At 40.8% G+C, this 17,240-nt stretch overlaps 1 protein-coding gene across 1 annotated transcript in view; it reads left to right on the forward strand.

Moving 5' to 3' along the window:
- STRBP (spermatid perinuclear RNA binding protein) overlaps nt 1–15,055 on the forward strand; it is a 31,158-nt gene extending 16,103 nt beyond the window's left edge. The window contains exons 8-17 of the mRNA XM_010194690.1: nt 5–99; nt 570–681; nt 1,399–1,491; nt 2,367–2,566; nt 4,786–4,944; nt 7,062–7,196; nt 8,112–8,252; nt 9,873–9,996; nt 11,972–12,016; nt 14,608–15,055. Of these exons, the coding sequence (XP_010192992.1) occupies nt 5–99; nt 570–681; nt 1,399–1,491; nt 2,367–2,566; nt 4,786–4,944; nt 7,062–7,196; nt 8,112–8,252; nt 9,873–9,996; nt 11,972–12,016; nt 14,608–14,684 (1,181 nt within the window). The 3' untranslated portion in view covers nt 14,685–15,055. The remainder of the gene's footprint in view (nt 1–4; nt 100–569; nt 682–1,398; nt 1,492–2,366; nt 2,567–4,785; nt 4,945–7,061; nt 7,197–8,111; nt 8,253–9,872; nt 9,997–11,971; nt 12,017–14,607) is intronic.
- The last annotated feature ends 2,185 nt before the right edge of the window (nt 15,056–17,240 follow it).

Consider the following 17,240-nt stretch of genomic DNA (forward strand, 5'->3'; position numbering starts at 1 on the left):
GGAGGCCCTGGTCTGCACGACCCCTGTGAACGGGAGCCAACAGATGCTTTGTCTTATATGACAGTTCAGCAAAAAGAAGCCATTACACACAGTGCTCAGGTAGAAAACTTGTACATCTGAGGAGCTAGATACTGTACCAGTGATGATTTCAGCTCCTTAATAGAATTTATTCTCTCCCAGGGCAGTTTATTTTAACAGCTATGCTTCCGGTGCGCTACCCTGGAAAGGTTAAATGACAAGTTTGAGTGCAAGAGTTAAATGTGTATGAAATCTAATCCTTAAAAAGGCAGTGTGATGTCTGTGCACCACTTGCATCCCACCTCAAGTGTTTATGGCACAGAGCCCTTGAATAGGCCCCAGGTCAATGTGCCTTGCACTTTGTCTTACAGAAATTAATGAGTTTTCAATCGTTAGACTTTAGCATTTTCTACAGCTGCCATAGAAGATAGCTATATAGAAGCTGTCTTCTCATAGCAGTGGGTTTGTGTCTACAACCTTATTTTTAAACTTAGACAACTGAGGTAAAGCAGTGCTGCAATGTAACTTGTGTTTCTACTGTCACTTTGTAGCATGCCCTCAGACTATCAGCCTTTGGTCAGATCTATAAGGTTTTGGAAATGGATCCCCTCCCATCAAATAAGTCATTTCAGAAATATTCCTGGTCAGTAACCGACAAAGAAGGTAGGTATTGTTTGCTCCAAAAATCACTAATTGGGCAGTAAACTAGGGGTTAATTTAGAATGGGTGAAATTTCTGAGTTATATGCTCTGAATGCAAGGTAAAGGCTTTTCTTAGTGTTAAATCTGTTGGTTGTTTTGTTTTGTGGTTTTATTTAAAATACTTCTTTGTGAGGAGAAAATCTGGAAGTTCTGTTGTCTAGAAGTACTAACAGAGGAGCAGCAGTACAGCAAGACTGTAGCTGATGATTTTCTTTAAGCATTAAGTCCTTTGGGGTATAAAGAGTAAACGTAGCGTTTCTTAATCTTATGCTGGGGAAAGGGAGATTGTAGACTGGTCAAAAGAATATAACAAGCGTCCATAATAAGAATTATGCAAGAGTTATTCTGAGAAAACAATAAATATCTAATAAATTTCCAAGTATATTTTTTGTACAAACAATACTGTTAGAGTTCTTGCCTTAGACTAACTGTATACAGCAACACTGCAGAGTTACACTACTTGTATCACACATGAGATTGGAAAGAGATCTTGCATGGCATGGTGCAGTGAGTAATAAGGTAATAGCAGCTTATGTGTAGTCATCTGAAAGCTTTGTCTGATGGCTGAATTCCTTTCATTATAAACATGCAAGGAACAGTATGGGACTAATCAGACTCCTGCTATGGAATTTTGTTTTTCTAATGGCATATCTATATTACAAGGAAATTTATACCCTAGGTACAGGCTCATCTGCTCTTAAGAGACCATTTGAAGATAGTGTTGCGGATGATAAAGATCCAAATAAAAAGATGAAGCGTAATCTGAGGAAAAGTAAGTGTAACGCTTCTGCATTCTGTTTTCCGAGATCTGTTGTACAGTGGGAGCTGGTTTCAAAGCCTCTCTGTGTTGGTGTGGACCAGCATGTGAAAAAGTCTTTGGAACAAGAAATGTTGTCTCTATCACCCCACATTTGGAATGTCAAACACATCTCTTACTGTGCATCTGAACTTCCCCTTACATGTTTTACTAACTGAATGATTTGCATTTTTAAATGGGATTTCCCATCAAGTTGAAGGAAAATTGAAGTTGCCCAAGCAGCTGAAGTATTTTATTGATAAAGTCTCTGTACTGTAGTTTTTTGTTTTCAAAATACTGCAGTGACTTTGCTGTGTGAAGATTTGCCTTTTTTGCATTTTTCCTCTTCTTGAGCTAGTTGTTGGTCTCTCAAGACCTCCCACAAGAAAAATAAAATGCTTAATCTACAAAATGTTGACGTTGCATATACGCACAGGCTGTAAGTCCTCAGCATTGCTAGGATCCAGTCAGTTCTGGGAACTATTTTTGTTGTGCTACTTTGGTGCCAGTTCTGGATCTGGTTCCTCGCTACCTATAAAACTTGTTACTCCTTTTATAGCAGCCAGGAAGAATATAGCTAGCTGCAAAAGAATTGTGTCAACAATGTTTTAAAAAATGGGTAATTAGAGTTGTTACCTAAAAGTAGACAGGCTTATTAAAGACTTAACAGCGTTAGGGCTATCCTCAGCCTCCTTCAGCCTCTTGGATGGTTTTGCTCCTTTATACAGACAGGAGACACTGAAATGCAAACTGTTTCATTTTTCTGTTCATCTTGGTTTCTTCATCTCCCCTCTTTTTTTTTGTCTTTTTCCCCCCCTCCTCCCCACCCCCGTTCTACTATCTTGTACTAGTACTAGATAGTAAAGCAATAGATCTCATGAATGCTCTGATGAGGCTGAACCAAATCAGGCCAGGGCTTCAGTATAAGCTGCTGTCACAGTCTGGTCCAGTCCATGCCCCAGTCTTCACAATGTCTGTAGATGTTGATGGTACGACATATGAAGCATCAGGACCTTCTAAGAAAACAGCCAAGCTCCATGTGGCAGTGAAGGTAAGGCAGCCTGAAGTAATCTGCTAACCCCAGATCTTGGAACAGAGAGTATGTAATGTGGTTAGAACTGGTAATATGCGCAATTAAAAGAATCTGGATGAAGTTGACCCGCTATCTAAACGCCCAAAATGCAGCTGGGCATGGTTCAAAGAGCATCACTGGTTTTATACAAGTGGAGGGGAGGGAGAACATCCCAGGGCTCTGCAGGTCAGCTCATGTACAAGGGGTTGCTCGTGGTGTTGAAGTCTGCACTGGAGGGGTCTAGTTTTGTTCTGTTCTACTCTTTCCTCCTTTTGGTTTGAAAACAGCATGTGGTGGCTTCCTCTCTCCCCTCCCTTCTCTGTGTTTACTCCTGGGTGGTGAGCTCCAGGGAACATGGAGTTGTTTCCTCTCCTCAGTCTGAAGAGTACCTTTGAGCACTGGGATAAGCCATGTGTATCAATTATTGGTCTCCAGTCTACTTTTTCAGTAAGAGACTAATATTATTCCAGTACTAGGCCACCTACTGTTGCTTCCTGTAGGAGCTCTACATGGCAGCGCTGAGGTCTGTAAGCAGTGATAGACTGGAATGACCAACATGAGCATCCTTGTTGTATTGCACGAGGCCAGCTCAGGCTCCTAAAGCAGACCGAGCCTGCTGGGTTTCTGGAAAGAAACCAGTTTCCTACAGACAATGCATGTGAAAGAGAACCTCTTTAACACAACTGCACTTATGATAGGAATGAGCCCATCTGTCATTCTGTGCTTCACTTTATTTTGAACAAGAATTTCCTTTATAGAAGCTTCATCTGGCAACTTTCTACTTTCCTTTGATTTCAGTTTTGAAAATCCCATTGTCCCATGTGCTTTCAAGTTCAAAGTGTCCAGAAGTATCTGAGGGAATGTGTTGTTCCTCCAGGAAAAGTAGCTCTCTGCATGTGTGTCCTTCCAGACCTTCTGCCTCATTCTTTTATTTTGCCTCCCTCCCTGCAGTAATTTTAAAAAAATAATTAAAAAAATACAAAACTTGCCCTGAAAAGCTGACATTTCTCTGCCCTTGAACTTCTCTGCGTCAGCCAGATCTGTGCTGGTGCCTGCCCAGCTCTGTCTTCTCTAAATGTACACATACACAAATCCTGGGCTACGCTTCAAAACATCCCTAATTGAAGCCAAGAGAAAAAGGGTGGTGTGGTAGAGACGAGCTTTTTTTTTTTTTCTCCTTTTCTCCTTTCCTTTTTTTCCTGGCAGATCTGAGCCCTGCTTTCCCAGACCGGTAAGAGGGAATAATGTGACCAATTCAGTTTCTAGATCTGACCTCTTTAAAGTTTAGAAGCCCTGAAAATGCAGCCAAAGGTACCACAGTCGTTCGGGAGCTGAGCCTGGAGCCACCCATGCAGTTCTCAATTCAGGATTGGAACACAGTGATTTTTGCAAACTTTGTTCTTGGGAATAAATTTTCGGGCGAGCTTCAGGTTCTTTTCAGATTCTTTAGGCCTGTGTCTGGTACAGCTGGGTTAGGTAGCTGCTAAAGGAGAGGCTGGCCTTGCTGGTGGAGGAGGTTTTAGAAGGAAGTGGTGAAGAGTACCGTAACCAGTCAAATTTCACTTTGTCTGGCTGCTGGTTGTAAGCAGCACGGCAAGAGCCTGGTAGTTGTGCCATGGCTCACCAAGAGGCACAGACAGACACTTCGTTCCTGAAGGATGGCAGCAAGGGAGGGTAGTATCAGCCCTTGAGCTTCAGGGATATGTTTTTCTCTACTCCCTGGGTACCTACTGGCCTGAGGTTTCCTAGGAAACTCCAGAAGTCCCATGTTGTACAAGTGCTGTGCTTTAATTCTCCTAAAACTCTGTTGTTTGCCCCACAGTTGATCTCTTGGTCTGTCTGTATACACAGAGAGTGGGGGAAATGGTGTGCAAAACAATCTCCTTATCATACAGTGGATGTACTTCTGAATTTTAATCTATTATTCTACAAGGAATTCTTGAGATGATGAATGATGCTCATGAGTAATCACTGTCTTTGAGACTAAAATTTGTTTGTGCCGATTTAACTTCTGGAAACCTGGAACTAGTTTCCCAATTGCTATTGTGTTTTTCTCCATTTCAACCCAGGAGAAAACATTTCTAAGCAGTCTGCCTTTATGAAGTGCATAGTGGACGTTCCTTGGTGTGTGATCAACTTCGTATTTGTTTCTGTCCTGCTACTTACTTTACAGTTAATTTGATGTGGTTTCGTTTTAGGTTTTACAAGCAATGGGGTATCCAACTGGTTTTGATGCAGATGTGGAGTGTATGAGTTCTGATGAAAAATCAGATACAGAAGGTAAAAATGAAACAATATCTTCAATCTCAAGCAATAATACTGGAAATTCCACAGCTGACACCTCTGCTACCCTAGAGGTGAGTACTGCATTAAAAACTACAGGTGATGGAGAGACGTGTGGTTTAGTGTGGGGTTTTGTTTGTCTGGGGTCTCTTTTTCCTCTTCTCCCAGAAGAGGATGGCATTTTAGTTAGAGGCTGGTGGATGAGGAATGAAGAGAGTTTACAGTCTCAGATCTGCCACAGACTGGGTGTCACTGGACAAATAACTCATCTTTGGGCCTCTTTTCCTCAAGCTGAAGGTGGGGAAGGCATTTTGTCCTTGTAAGACCATAAATACAGGTGATGTCTCTGCACATTAGGTTATGTATGGTTTTATGACTGGTGCCTTTGGGCTCTGGTAATGCAAAGTTTACAATGTCTGTTTTGCAATAGTGGGTTTGTCAAAAAGGCATACTTAAAAATACAGTATTTTCAACTGATACACATGAAGACCAATGAAAATATAAAAATTCATTAGGAGATGTTAATGCTGAATTGAAAATGCTCTCATTTCAATATAATATACTTTAATTTTGGCACTTGCAGCTGAAGTCAGATGCTGTAAGGAGCATGCTGTGCTGCTTGTCTCACTGAAGTTGTTGAAGTTACGGAAAACAGAGTATTCCTCAAAGGACAAAATTCAAGTAACTTCGTAACTTTGGCTGACTGTCCCCAGGAATCAAGCTGTTGAGTCTGTAGTACATTAATTGGGTATTTTCTTGAAGTATTTATTTCTGGTATTTGTTTCTTTTCACCACTGAGAAACCAGGAAATTTTAAACTCGTGCTTAGATGTCACCCCTTTCCCCCTTCTCTTCCTGATTTCTTCCACCAGTGTTCATAACTGCCACCAGGGATTTTAGAGAAGCATCCTATGTGAAGACTAAGTAATGGCTTTAATTTGTGTATTTGTTCATCTGCCTGATAGCTCTGTGGCGAGATCTCCAGGGGCTGTACTGACAAAACGTCGTAGATCCCTGCTTCATTTTTTGTTATAATTCTTTTTTCCAGGACTGCAGGGGGGTTGTGCTGTAAATAAAAGTCACTGTTCTGTTCTTCAAATATGTCAAGATGTTAAAACATAAATTTCTTCAGTTGGAAGCCACTTAATTTCCAGACAGTGCATAATGCCAGACAACTCAATTCACATACATATTTAATCCACTGAGATGTTTCCAGGGAAAGGAAATGGGGGTACTTTATACTCAACAAACTGACCTGTTAATTGACCTTTAACATACACATTTATTATACGTTATCACAAAAGTGGGTAGTATTTTAAGACTACCAAGATATTTTCTACACTGCATGACCCTGAGTTTCCACATTTACACTTTTGAGACACTTTACTTTCAAAGAGTAGGTCCTGGTACTAGGACTCTTGATCTTTATCCAAAATAAGAAGCTGCTTTTGAAAACTCTGTTTTGATGCTTTAATCATCTTTTTCTTCATTAGTGTGTAGTCATTTACATCTGTAGCTGAGTGCACGCTAATGCAGGTTGATACGCAGGTGTGCTGACATCTCAGCTTTACCTTCCTTGCTTCCCAAACAGTTACAGATATTTCTGCTGAAACATGCGAGCCAGGATATGAGATGTCTCCAGTCAGAGCCCAGTAGTGCCAGGATGTAATTAGATCGAGCAGCAGAGATGTGTGTGAGTTTGGGAAGAGTAATCTGTCCTTTCAGTGACAGAGCCTTTGATTTCAAGGAACTTGACACCATGGCTTCAGTTCTGGATACACTCAGGGCTGAAATTCCAAGTGCTGCCGGTGCAATGCTCAGTGTTGTGTAGACACCAGAGGAGGCCACCAGGACAGTAGCTCTCACCACAGAAATAGAGAGGGTGTGACTTCTTTTAGTGTTGTTTGTCCCCCTACCGTTCTCTAGAGAAGAGACTTCCCATCTGCTGTTCTAGTTGAGCACACCATACTGAAGCCAAGGCAGCGTTACCTTTGGTATAGGCCTGTTCCTGGGAAGCTTGCTGAGGCGTATGTGTTGGGAAGAACAAGCTATTGTGGACGCTTGACACAGCGATAATGTTGGTGTTCTTTACGTGGCTGCCCATGCGGTGCTGTAAGCCACAACGCTGGAGATGTTTGTCTGCCTTTCGAGGAGATAAAGGCTCTAACGCAACACTGTAAATGTGTCTCCAGGTAAGAACTCAGGGTCCTATACTCACAGCAAGTGGCAAAAACCCAGTGATGGAGCTCAATGAAAAGAGAAGAGGTCTGAAGTACGAGCTCATCTCTGAGACAGGTGGAAGCCATGACAAGCGCTTTGTGATGGAGGTGAGTGAAGCAGTGTTACAGAGTTGGTAGGGTTTGGTGGGTTTTTTAACACTGCTGCAGCCATTGGAGTTGCTTGCTGCTACAGTGCAGGTTTTTTGTATTTTGTTTTTTGCAATGCAAATCTATGGTGGTGATGTTTTCAGGTTTTTGTATCTCTTACTGCTGCTGTGATGATTAGACTGGGAAAGAAATGTCTTATGCTTTAGGAAAATAGAATGAGAATTAGAACTGGATTCTGACAGCCCCAAACTACATCATATCTTGACATGAGGAGGAGGAGGGAAGTAGAAGATCCACAGCTTGACAAAAATACCTGATTTTCAAATTTTGCAAACGTATTTTGTAACCCTATGTCAGTGACCTGATCCAAGTCTCCTATTGCCAGCTTACCAGGAGTATTTGCAGTGACTGTAGCAGAGGGTAAACTCATTTGATTTCTCTTCATCTACTGATGCTATCTCTGAAGAAGCTCTCGGCTCTAAAGCTGTGAGGTGGCATCCCAGTTAGACAGTGTACGTATAGCGTCGGCAAGCATGTTGGTATATAAGTCATTGATAAAGATGAGGAGAGTCTCAAATGATTCCTAAACCCCCTGTTTCCTAGCAGTATCGGTCACACATTGTGAAGCTCAAGCATGCTGGCTAAATTCAGTATCAAACAGATACACAGGTTCTCTTTGAATTGCACTTGGAGTTTCCAGATTTCCAGTATCTCTGATAGCATACTTCACAGGATCACTTAGGTACTCTTTTTCAGCTTCATAATCTAGAAGCAATATAAATGTGTTACATAAATACACTTGGTATTTTTTTTTAATACTTTATTTCTTTATGGATGGCACATCAGTGACCAGTGGGTGCAGCATGGAATTCCTAAGGATAAATACTAGGCATAAACTCATGTCTCAATTTTCAGGTAGAAGTAGATGGGCAGAAGTTCAGAGGTGCAGGCCCAAATAAGAAGGTGGCAAAAGCAAGTGCTGCGTTAGCAGCACTTGAAAAACTGTTTTCTGGGCCTAATGCAGCCAACAACAAGAAAAAGAAGATTCTTCCTCAGGTAAGAATTATTTGCTTTTTGAACTGCTCTGTTATTGCAGCTCTGGGCTGATCTATGATACAGGAAGCAAGTGACTTCAGTCTCATTTTACACATGCATGTCAGGGTCTATAATAATTATTGTAGTATGACAATATAATCTGATAGGTAGGATCATATTGTGGGAATTAAAGGAGAAAAGGAGGCATGGAGAGAGAGGGGCTGATCAGCGGGAGGAGATACAGCAAGGTCAGTGGTTTAAGCGGTGATGATGTGGAAGTCTCCTGTTTAAGGTCAGAGCCACAGTGTGCTCCTTCATCGTGTAAGTCATAGCCACGTAAAGGCCTTAACTCTACATTCTGGAATAAGCAGAGACTTTTGCAACTTTCCAGATAAGCCATTTTGTTTGATGAGGAAGACCTGTATAATGAAAAGCTTGATCCTGTCCATTAGGTTTAACAGCCACATTGATATCTCAAATCTATGAAGATTAAGGTTGAAGAGAGCAGAAACTGATCAGCAGTGTTGTTCTTCCAGAGGACTACAGTCTGAGCCAAGTCCCCAGGACTACAATTTGTGGGGTTTTTTTGTGCATATGCTTTAGAATTAGGATCTTCTTGTCATTTCATGCTGGAGCAGACTGTATCATAAAATACAGTTAAAGATAAGTCAACTGTTTTAATTTTTGTTCTGCAACTGATAAGTCCTCTCCACTAACACCTTTAGTTAAGAGTATTTCAGTTTCCGTTCCTGTGTTTAAAGTCTAGTAAATGAGAAAAATGCTACCTCCCAAGATAACGTTTCACATGCACTTCCAGATACAAAAACGACCTCTGATTGAAGTGCTTTGTAAATTTTGATTTTTCTTTGTTGTTGTTGTTGTTCATGTGTTCTTTTTACTGTAGGTCAATAATGGCAATGACTGCCTACACCTGTCTTTGAAATACCTGGATTTGCATCACTTCATTGTTTTCAGGAGGCAGTCAAGGGCATCCAGGCACAGCAAAGTTGTGCTCTGGTGCAGGGAGCAACACCAGCATGTCTTAATAATTCCTTGCTGCTTTTTGCTTGTAGGTGGTGGCAACAGGAAAAGGAAGGTGGCACTCTAGTCAAGTTAGGTTAAAGCACTCCAGTGTTGTCATGAGGTGGTTATTTGTCTTTGGGGTGAAATCCTGGCCCTGCTGAAGTTATGTGGGTTCAGAATGGTGAGAGAGAGGCAAAGACAATGTTGTAGATTGAGGAGAGGACATGTGTAAGGAGATGGGAAAGACAACAGCGAGGCACACAGGAGAAAGGGTCAGAAGGCACCAGTGTTCACTCATGCCCAGGCAACCAAACCCAAGGTGAATAATGCACAGCGTGAATGTGCTGACTGCCAGGTCTGAGCAGAGTGAAGATGCTCCTGGACGCAGCACGCACTGCTGTGTGCTGCAGGCAGTGACCTGGCAAGCGACTCATGTGGTTCCTGTCAGTCAGGTTCCTTAGGACAGTGCTCTGCCAGTCACTGCTCCACCTGTAACAAGACTGACACATCAAGCATGTTTAAAGGGATTTTTAAAAGGTGGTGATTTAATGCAGATGGCCTTGTATTTCCAGCAATGCTTTCACTTTCTGAATTGCTTTTTTTTATTACTCTGGGCAGACTAAAGGGGTTGTCAACACAGCTGTTTCTGCAGCAGTCCAGGCTGTTCGAGGCAGAGGACGAGGCGCTTTAACACGAGGGGCGTTTGTTGGGGCAGCTGCTGCTACTGGATACATAACGCCAGGTAAGGCACGACACTAATAGCTAACAGCTTATTTTTTGTCTTCTGCAGTGTTCTTTTCTGTGTGTGTCAGTCACCTATGCAAGTAATTTCTTCAGCTTTAATCATCTGAGATGAAGCAGAAGGGAGAATTCATGGGGCTTTAAATAAATCAGAGCTGAAAAACTGGCAGTACTTGTCCTTTATGAGTGTACAACCTGAGGCTTGGTGCGTACAGAGCACAGTTATGGGCATAATGGCTTTCCCGGCTTTATTACTTTCTTTTCTCGTCTTTGTAGTTCACTGCCACAGCACAATTCCCAAAACTCTATTCCTAGCTAAGAACCTCCTGGATTATGTGCCCTTTAGGATTAGGAGTGGCTTTCCCAAGAAACCCTTGTGGATGTGAAGTTGGCAGGCTCGGGAGTCACTGTGCTCCCAGAAACCACCTCAGTGAATTGCACATGGGAGCACAGCATGTGTTAGTAGCTTCTGTGGTGGCCAAAACACTGAAAATGAAAGAATTTCTGTTCATACTCTGCATTATGTGAATTCATCATCCCTGCTGCGTTGCTCTGATTAGCAGAAACATCTTTGGGAATCCAAGGGCTTTCTGGTTCAGTTATCCCTGGTCCGTACCATGCAGAGCAGGAGAGTTACTACTCAGGGTATGCCATTGCTGATTTCTTAATGCAGATTTGCGGCCATTAGAGGCAAAACTGTTCCAGCATGAGTTGAAGCGCTCAACTACTACTGTCTGGTAGTTTTGTTTTCAATATGACAGCCCCATAAATGCAAGAAAATTGTAATGAAATGTACACTTTCTCATTCTCCTTACTTTTCAAAGTGCATTAGTCTTTGTGACTCTGCATGTCTGAGGCTTGCAGGTGTCATGTGAAGGGAATCTAGACATTGGTTTTCCTTGGAATAAGAATTGCAGATTTTTAAGAATGAGACGCTAGCAATTCCTTAATCAAAGCAAATCCAATAGCTTCTGAAAATTAAAACTTATATTCCTCATGCTCAGGTTTTCACATTATAGTCTGAGCAATAATTACACCCTTCAGCAGTTTGCACATGCTAACAGCAGAGCCCTGTTTGGTAGGCTTGCTTCCTGGCACAGTCAGCAGCACGTCGTCTTTATTGTTCCTGTATGTTGATATAATTATAAATATTAAAAACCAGTAATTCATTTTTAATGGCTGTTAACATTGTTTTTGGAACTGTCTTTCTGCCCGAGGAGTCATTTGTGAGTCACTTTAACCTGCCAGGGGCATGCTTCTTGCCAGCATGGAATTACTCCAGAAATAGGTTTAATTTCCCAGTCGCTGTAGTTGTTAAGCTTTTATTGGCCTTGGCCTTCACAGATTGCTTCTCTTCATCTCTGAAATCTCTTGCTTTTTGTGATGGACACAAAAACTCCAAAACCTTAAGGCCTTCATGAACTACTGAAATGTAGTAACCAAGATTGGTGTTACTACCGCTGCTTTTTGATCTGACTCCACATGTCCTTTGTGAAACTTTGTCTGTTGGAAGTGGCAGAGAAAACGGAATTCACAGGAGTGTTACACAGGAGATGGCGATGTGGCATCTGCCACAGGCATCCAGCGTTCCCCTCCTTTACAACAGAAGAGGAGGAAAATTACTCTTCTTTGCATTAGATTGTGTTCTTCTTTTCAGAAGAACATAAGCAAATATGGGATGTCTGGACCATGACAACTCCATGCTCTGGCAGTACAGACTTAAGGGCTAAGGAAATTAAGTATGACATTTAACTCTTTGATGCGAAGGCTTAAGAAAGTCATTGGGTAGCTGCTGCTTCAAGCCACCATGTAGACGGATTGTAGCGTTTGCAGCAATATTGATAAGCATTAGTGTAAGTTGTTTTTCCTGCTTCATGTACCAGAAAGGGTCCCTCCTTGTGCGTTGGTGTGCAAACAGTGACTGTCTTCAGATGCTGTAGGAAATGAAACCCATCTCTTATCTGTTTATATTGCAGGCTATGGAGCACCGTATGGGTACAGTACAGCTGCACCAGCTTACGGTATGTATAACCCAGTAATTAACAAAGTGGAACTGATACAGAAACTGTTGTAGCAGTCCAAATGTGGCAGTCCAAAGAGAAATTCAAAGAGATTAAAGTTCTTAAAACATGAAAACAACACTTTTATGCCATAACCTTGTGGTTCTTTTTTGGTTGGAGTAGCTTTTTTGCCTATGCTTTGCCTGATTTGTGGAAGGACTGCTTGTTCTAATTGCCTGTTCCCTTTCATACTGAAACCGAATTGAAGTAGTTTTCTTACTTTTTACAGCCAATCTGTGCTCCATTCAAAGACTACCGAAGGGCCTATTTCAGCATCTCTCACCAATATTTATCTAAATGGCATAACGATAACATTGGCAAAATGTTTGTCCCCAAGTGTAAGTGGCTTGTGGACAAAGCTCCCTTAATGCTGTCCACTCTATGAAGCCAATGTGCATATACATGCACCTTCACCCACCCCTCGCAGGCTAAAACACTGCTGCTTGGGACAAGCACAATGTTTCTTGTGGAGTTTATATTGTTAGCAATCAGATTGCAAGGAAGCAAGGACATGGTAATTTGCCACAATGCTTTTTACTGAGAAACATAGTGATATTAGGCTGGCAAAGCACTGGTTTCATGAAGATTGTAAAAGAAGCTAATTTAATCAGAGAGTTATGATGGAAGGGTTTTTCTTAACTCAGCTTTTCCCTACCCACTGGCTTTTTTTTATGCTGGACTAACAATGCATACCTCTAACCGGCCCTTTTGGTTACTTTGAATGAGGTTTATGTGGCAATGGGAGCAAAGCAGTTTGGAGTCAGTGATATGTCCTGGCACACAGAAAGTGAGCCCACCAGAACCAGTCCCACTGTCCTCTCCTGTCACAGGGACTGGGCAAAGCCCACTACTCAAATGGCAAGTTGAATACATTTCAAGGCCTGCAGTTTTTCATATAGGAAACTAAGCCTGCAATTTGATATTAATTTGCTAGCTTTGTAGCATTTGTAGTACTTGTTCCTCTAAAATTTGTATAGCTTGAGCAATACCAGCTCCCCTGACAGCATAGTAAGAGTTAAAAGTATTTTGAAATGTTGATTTCACTACTGCCTCCTAGAGGTGTGAGCTTTAAACAGGGGAGGAGTGCTGCTGCTTTATTGCAGATGTTCACTTTGCTTTATTTACTAAGACAAGCTGATCCTATTCCACATTCCTGCAGTGAAAAGGGGAAGGAGAATGGCCCCATGGGCTGTACTTACACTGTGGAATTCTCCTCCAAACCTGAGGCAAACCTCTCTTGTTTCAGAACTCCTGGCCAAGTGCTTTGACAGCACAGCAGCTGACAGCAGTGCTGTCCCACTGCCTGTGCTCTGTGTGTTGGCTTTTGTGTTGTATTACACACAGAAGAGCTACATTTTCTCAAGGAAAAACGAAAGGACGTTTAGTTTAGGTTTTACTTCACGGTGCGGATTTTTAAAAATCCCTTTGGTTCTTTCCAAGCAATAGTCACAGACTGTAACTAAGATGAGTGGTACCTGCATGTGTCCCAGGCAGGCACATCCAGTGATGTAAGAGGAATCCTTTCCCTGCTGAAGAAAAGAATACAATTTGTCACCAACTTTCCTTTCAGCTTTTCTTGCTTTTCTCATTCATTCCGTTTTGTGGTCTTGTCATGATGCATATTTTGAGAGCTGGATTTTAATCACCTAGCTGTGTTTATGTAGTGACGTATCACTGACTTCAAAGCATTGTGAAATTCAGTGCCCCCATTTTTCACATAAAGAGTTTCTGTTTTTAATGTCTTATGATTGTGATGCAAAGTACTGGGATAATGCTTTTTGGCTGTAAGGTAAACATGTCTCTCTGCCTTTGTAAGCTGTTGCATGTTGGGAAACTTCACTTTGATCATCTGGTGCTCTGGAATACCTGCTGTTGCTGCTTTGTGATTTCTAAATGGACACATAGGTTAAATACTAGAATTTAAATAGGCAAGATTAAAAAAAAACCAAACAAACATTTAATTGTGCAGAAGTTTGTGAGGCCACAAGAACTCTATAATAATCATGAAATCAGGCAGATATTAATCTTTCCAGATTTGCCACTTCAATACAGGAGAGGAAATGCAGAACAATGAAGCAGATGCAGAATTTACTGTAGGTGCTTGATTTTTGGCTGACCTACCTGGACGTTTATCAGAACTGCTGAACAGTTTCCCTGTGAATTCTCTTTTATGCACAGCAGTGCCTGTCTGGCATATCTACAGTTATGACTAGCCTGTGAAATCAGAACATAGAATGAGATAAGTAGAGATTAATGATCATAAAGATTATGAAGTAGAGCTTCAAGTCCAAATACACATTCTGCTTTTGAGAATATCGCTTACTTTAATTTTACCAAACACCAGGGCAAAAATAAAGCAAACTTTTCAGCTAACCATCTGTTTGAAATAGTGCAAAGTGTTGAAGTGTTACTGTTTATGGGACTCTGCACCCTAAAATCACATTGACTGACTGATCTGGAAAAGGTTAATGAGAACACTACTGTAAGCTCTTATCTGACTTTCTTGGATCACTGAACTTATTTGGAGTCCTCTCCCTTTCTTCTCTCTGTAGGTTTACCCAAGAGAATGGTTCTGTTACCAGTTATGAAATTCCCAACTTATCCTGTTCCCCACTACTCATTCTTTTAGCAAATGGCAGAAGCTAATTCCTATTGATTGAACAACACATTACAGTACAGAATGTTAGAAGAAAAAAAGCCTTTTTATCCTGTTTTCTTTGAACACATACTTGAGCAAAGTCATTTGTAAAGAAACATCTTTTTCCTACTCTTTGATTTTAACAAAATGCAAATTTAGTTCTCTAAAACTTGAAAAAAAATGTTCTGTGAAATGTTACCTCATTTTCAAATAACTTATACCAGCCTTCTGTTATAGGGAAGAACTAGAAGCTTAAATCTTACGTTTTAAATGAAGTATCCGATTTATGTAAAATTAAATTTGTGAAGGATGTATAGAATATAAAACACTGATCACAAATAAACTGTTTTGTTGTAACACAAGAGTACTGCCTGTTTCCTAATGCAGTCACACAGATTCAGTTAATGACCTGTACTTGTTGTAGGGTTATTAAATGCAGGGCATAGTTCTTTAAAAACTAAAAATCAAAAAATAATAAGAAAACAAACTCACACAATAGAAAATTTACAGTTAACTTTTACTTTGTAAATATTATGGTGTGTAATAAACTTAGTAAAACATGGGTTAAGATACTGGTTTATCTTATTTTTTTATAGTTAAGCATCAGTACGTGAGTTTCCTTATAATCTTTCAGATCAGCATACTGTAACTGATTTTAGACACAGTCTTAATTATCCAGGAAGGCTTTTCACTTGTACACAAAATACTGAAAGACAAACAAAACAAAGGAAATTAATCTTAGACTGTCTCTGTATCAGGTTACATTCTGTGAAATAAGTGTTAAACAAAGGAAGTTCCCATAGAAGGACTCTTGTTCATAATTACAGGGATTACAGACTAAGTCCGTATTGCCCAGAGAAAGGACAACAATAATATTACGATCGGGTTCTTCAGAGCTCAAAAGCTCCTCATTTTCCTTTCTTTTCCGTTTTTACCAAAAAAAAACCCAACCCAAAAATAAAAAAAAATTGCACTTGTTCTTGTGGCCTTCTTCACTTTTAAGATTGTCTGCCCACCCTTGATTTTCCATCCGCCATCTACAGAAAGCATTTTAGTTGTCAATCTTGTATTAAATCAAAGGGTTCTCCTTTTCCCCCTGACATTTATAAGAATCTAAAGCAGCAACAAGGTCCCCATGAAAACTTGCTATTTAATTGTCCCCGTTCTGTTTAGTGCTGCTGTGAAAAGTGACACATTCAGCCATAGGCCAGTACTTGTCTAAGAGTTGGTGCTCAAAGCGAAAGAATCCCCTTTCTGCACAGGAGTGCGTGCTCCTGCCTGAAATTGCAGGACAGGCCCCGGCTCCATGCTGGCTCCATGTGTTATTATAGATCTGCAGAAAATCTGCTGTGGGTTCTAACAAGGGATTCAAGTCTTTATTAAGGTATCACCCCACAAAATAAGCAGTGTTATTGGTTGCACATCCTCTACTCGGAGCTCCCCCGTTGCTTTTCTTTAGGTTTGCTTTAGTTCGTGCCATTTCACAGATTGCCTTCTTCAACACTCTGCTGCTGAGGCAGGGGGAGTTTTATATATGAAGAGGGTGGAAGAACAGTGCTTAAAGCAATGGAAAGCTCCTCCTCCCCTATGCCACCCATTAAAAGAAATATTAGAAAAGCATAAGGGGTGGCTTATGTAACAAGCTGCTTTTCTTGGAATTAACGGCAGCTGTTAAGCTTAGGAATGTGTTTACATCTTACATGGGTTTTCTTCTGTTGTAGCTCTCGCTTTCATTTGGTGTTGGTGGTACTTTAATAAAAAACATAGCTCTATTGTCAAGTAGTGGTGAGCCTGCTGTTGTCATCCACGCGGTAGTGTCAAATGTGAAGAGCAGGGTCCTGGGGATGCAGTCAAATTAAGTGGTGCTCGTAAATCACTGATGTATTTTGCTGGCCTATGGATGAAAGGAAGCCATCACGGAGCAGAAAAAGCATGGCTGATAAGAGCCCATTTTTGTTAATCAAATATTCATTAAAGGAATCTTTCCTCTGCACACTTTTTTTCCTCCCCTTCTCTTTTGGAGTTCCCCTGATTGGCAACTGTTTGTAGTTTCTTTTTTTCTTTTTTTTTGTTTTTTTGAATCCCCAGCTTTGTAAAATTTCAAACAAAATACTATCTAAACCAATTCCTGATCAACATTCATAAGCCAAATAACTTGTTCTTATTTCAAAAACAAGGAGGGCGCTATGCTCTTTTCCAACATGATGGCAGTCATTTCAGATGATTTATAGAAGTCATTTTTTATTTTTTGTCATTTGTTGGGAGTTACTAACCACATTGTAAACCTGCCCCTTTGCTGCATATTTTACATTTCTCTGCTTTACTGAAAATACGAATGAGCTGTCAGTTCTTTGTTTAGAGAGTGGTAACCTTGGAAGTGTTAGATGTTTCAATACCTTCAAAGAATTAAAAGTGCCCGTTTTACAATGAAAATTCCACTTGCAGCTGAAAGAGCAGAGAAATTTAAATGGAGCTTTAGCTTCAGCCAGTCTCTCTGAAATTAACATGAAGTTTTTGCTTCTCTGCTCTTTTCCCACTGTAGGTGGT

This window comes from Mesitornis unicolor, unplaced genomic scaffold, assembly GCF_000695765.1.
Source record: "Mesitornis unicolor isolate BGI_N332 unplaced genomic scaffold, ASM69576v1 scaffold5281, whole genome shotgun sequence".
Taxonomy (NCBI): domain Eukaryota; kingdom Metazoa; phylum Chordata; class Aves; order Mesitornithiformes; family Mesitornithidae; genus Mesitornis; species Mesitornis unicolor.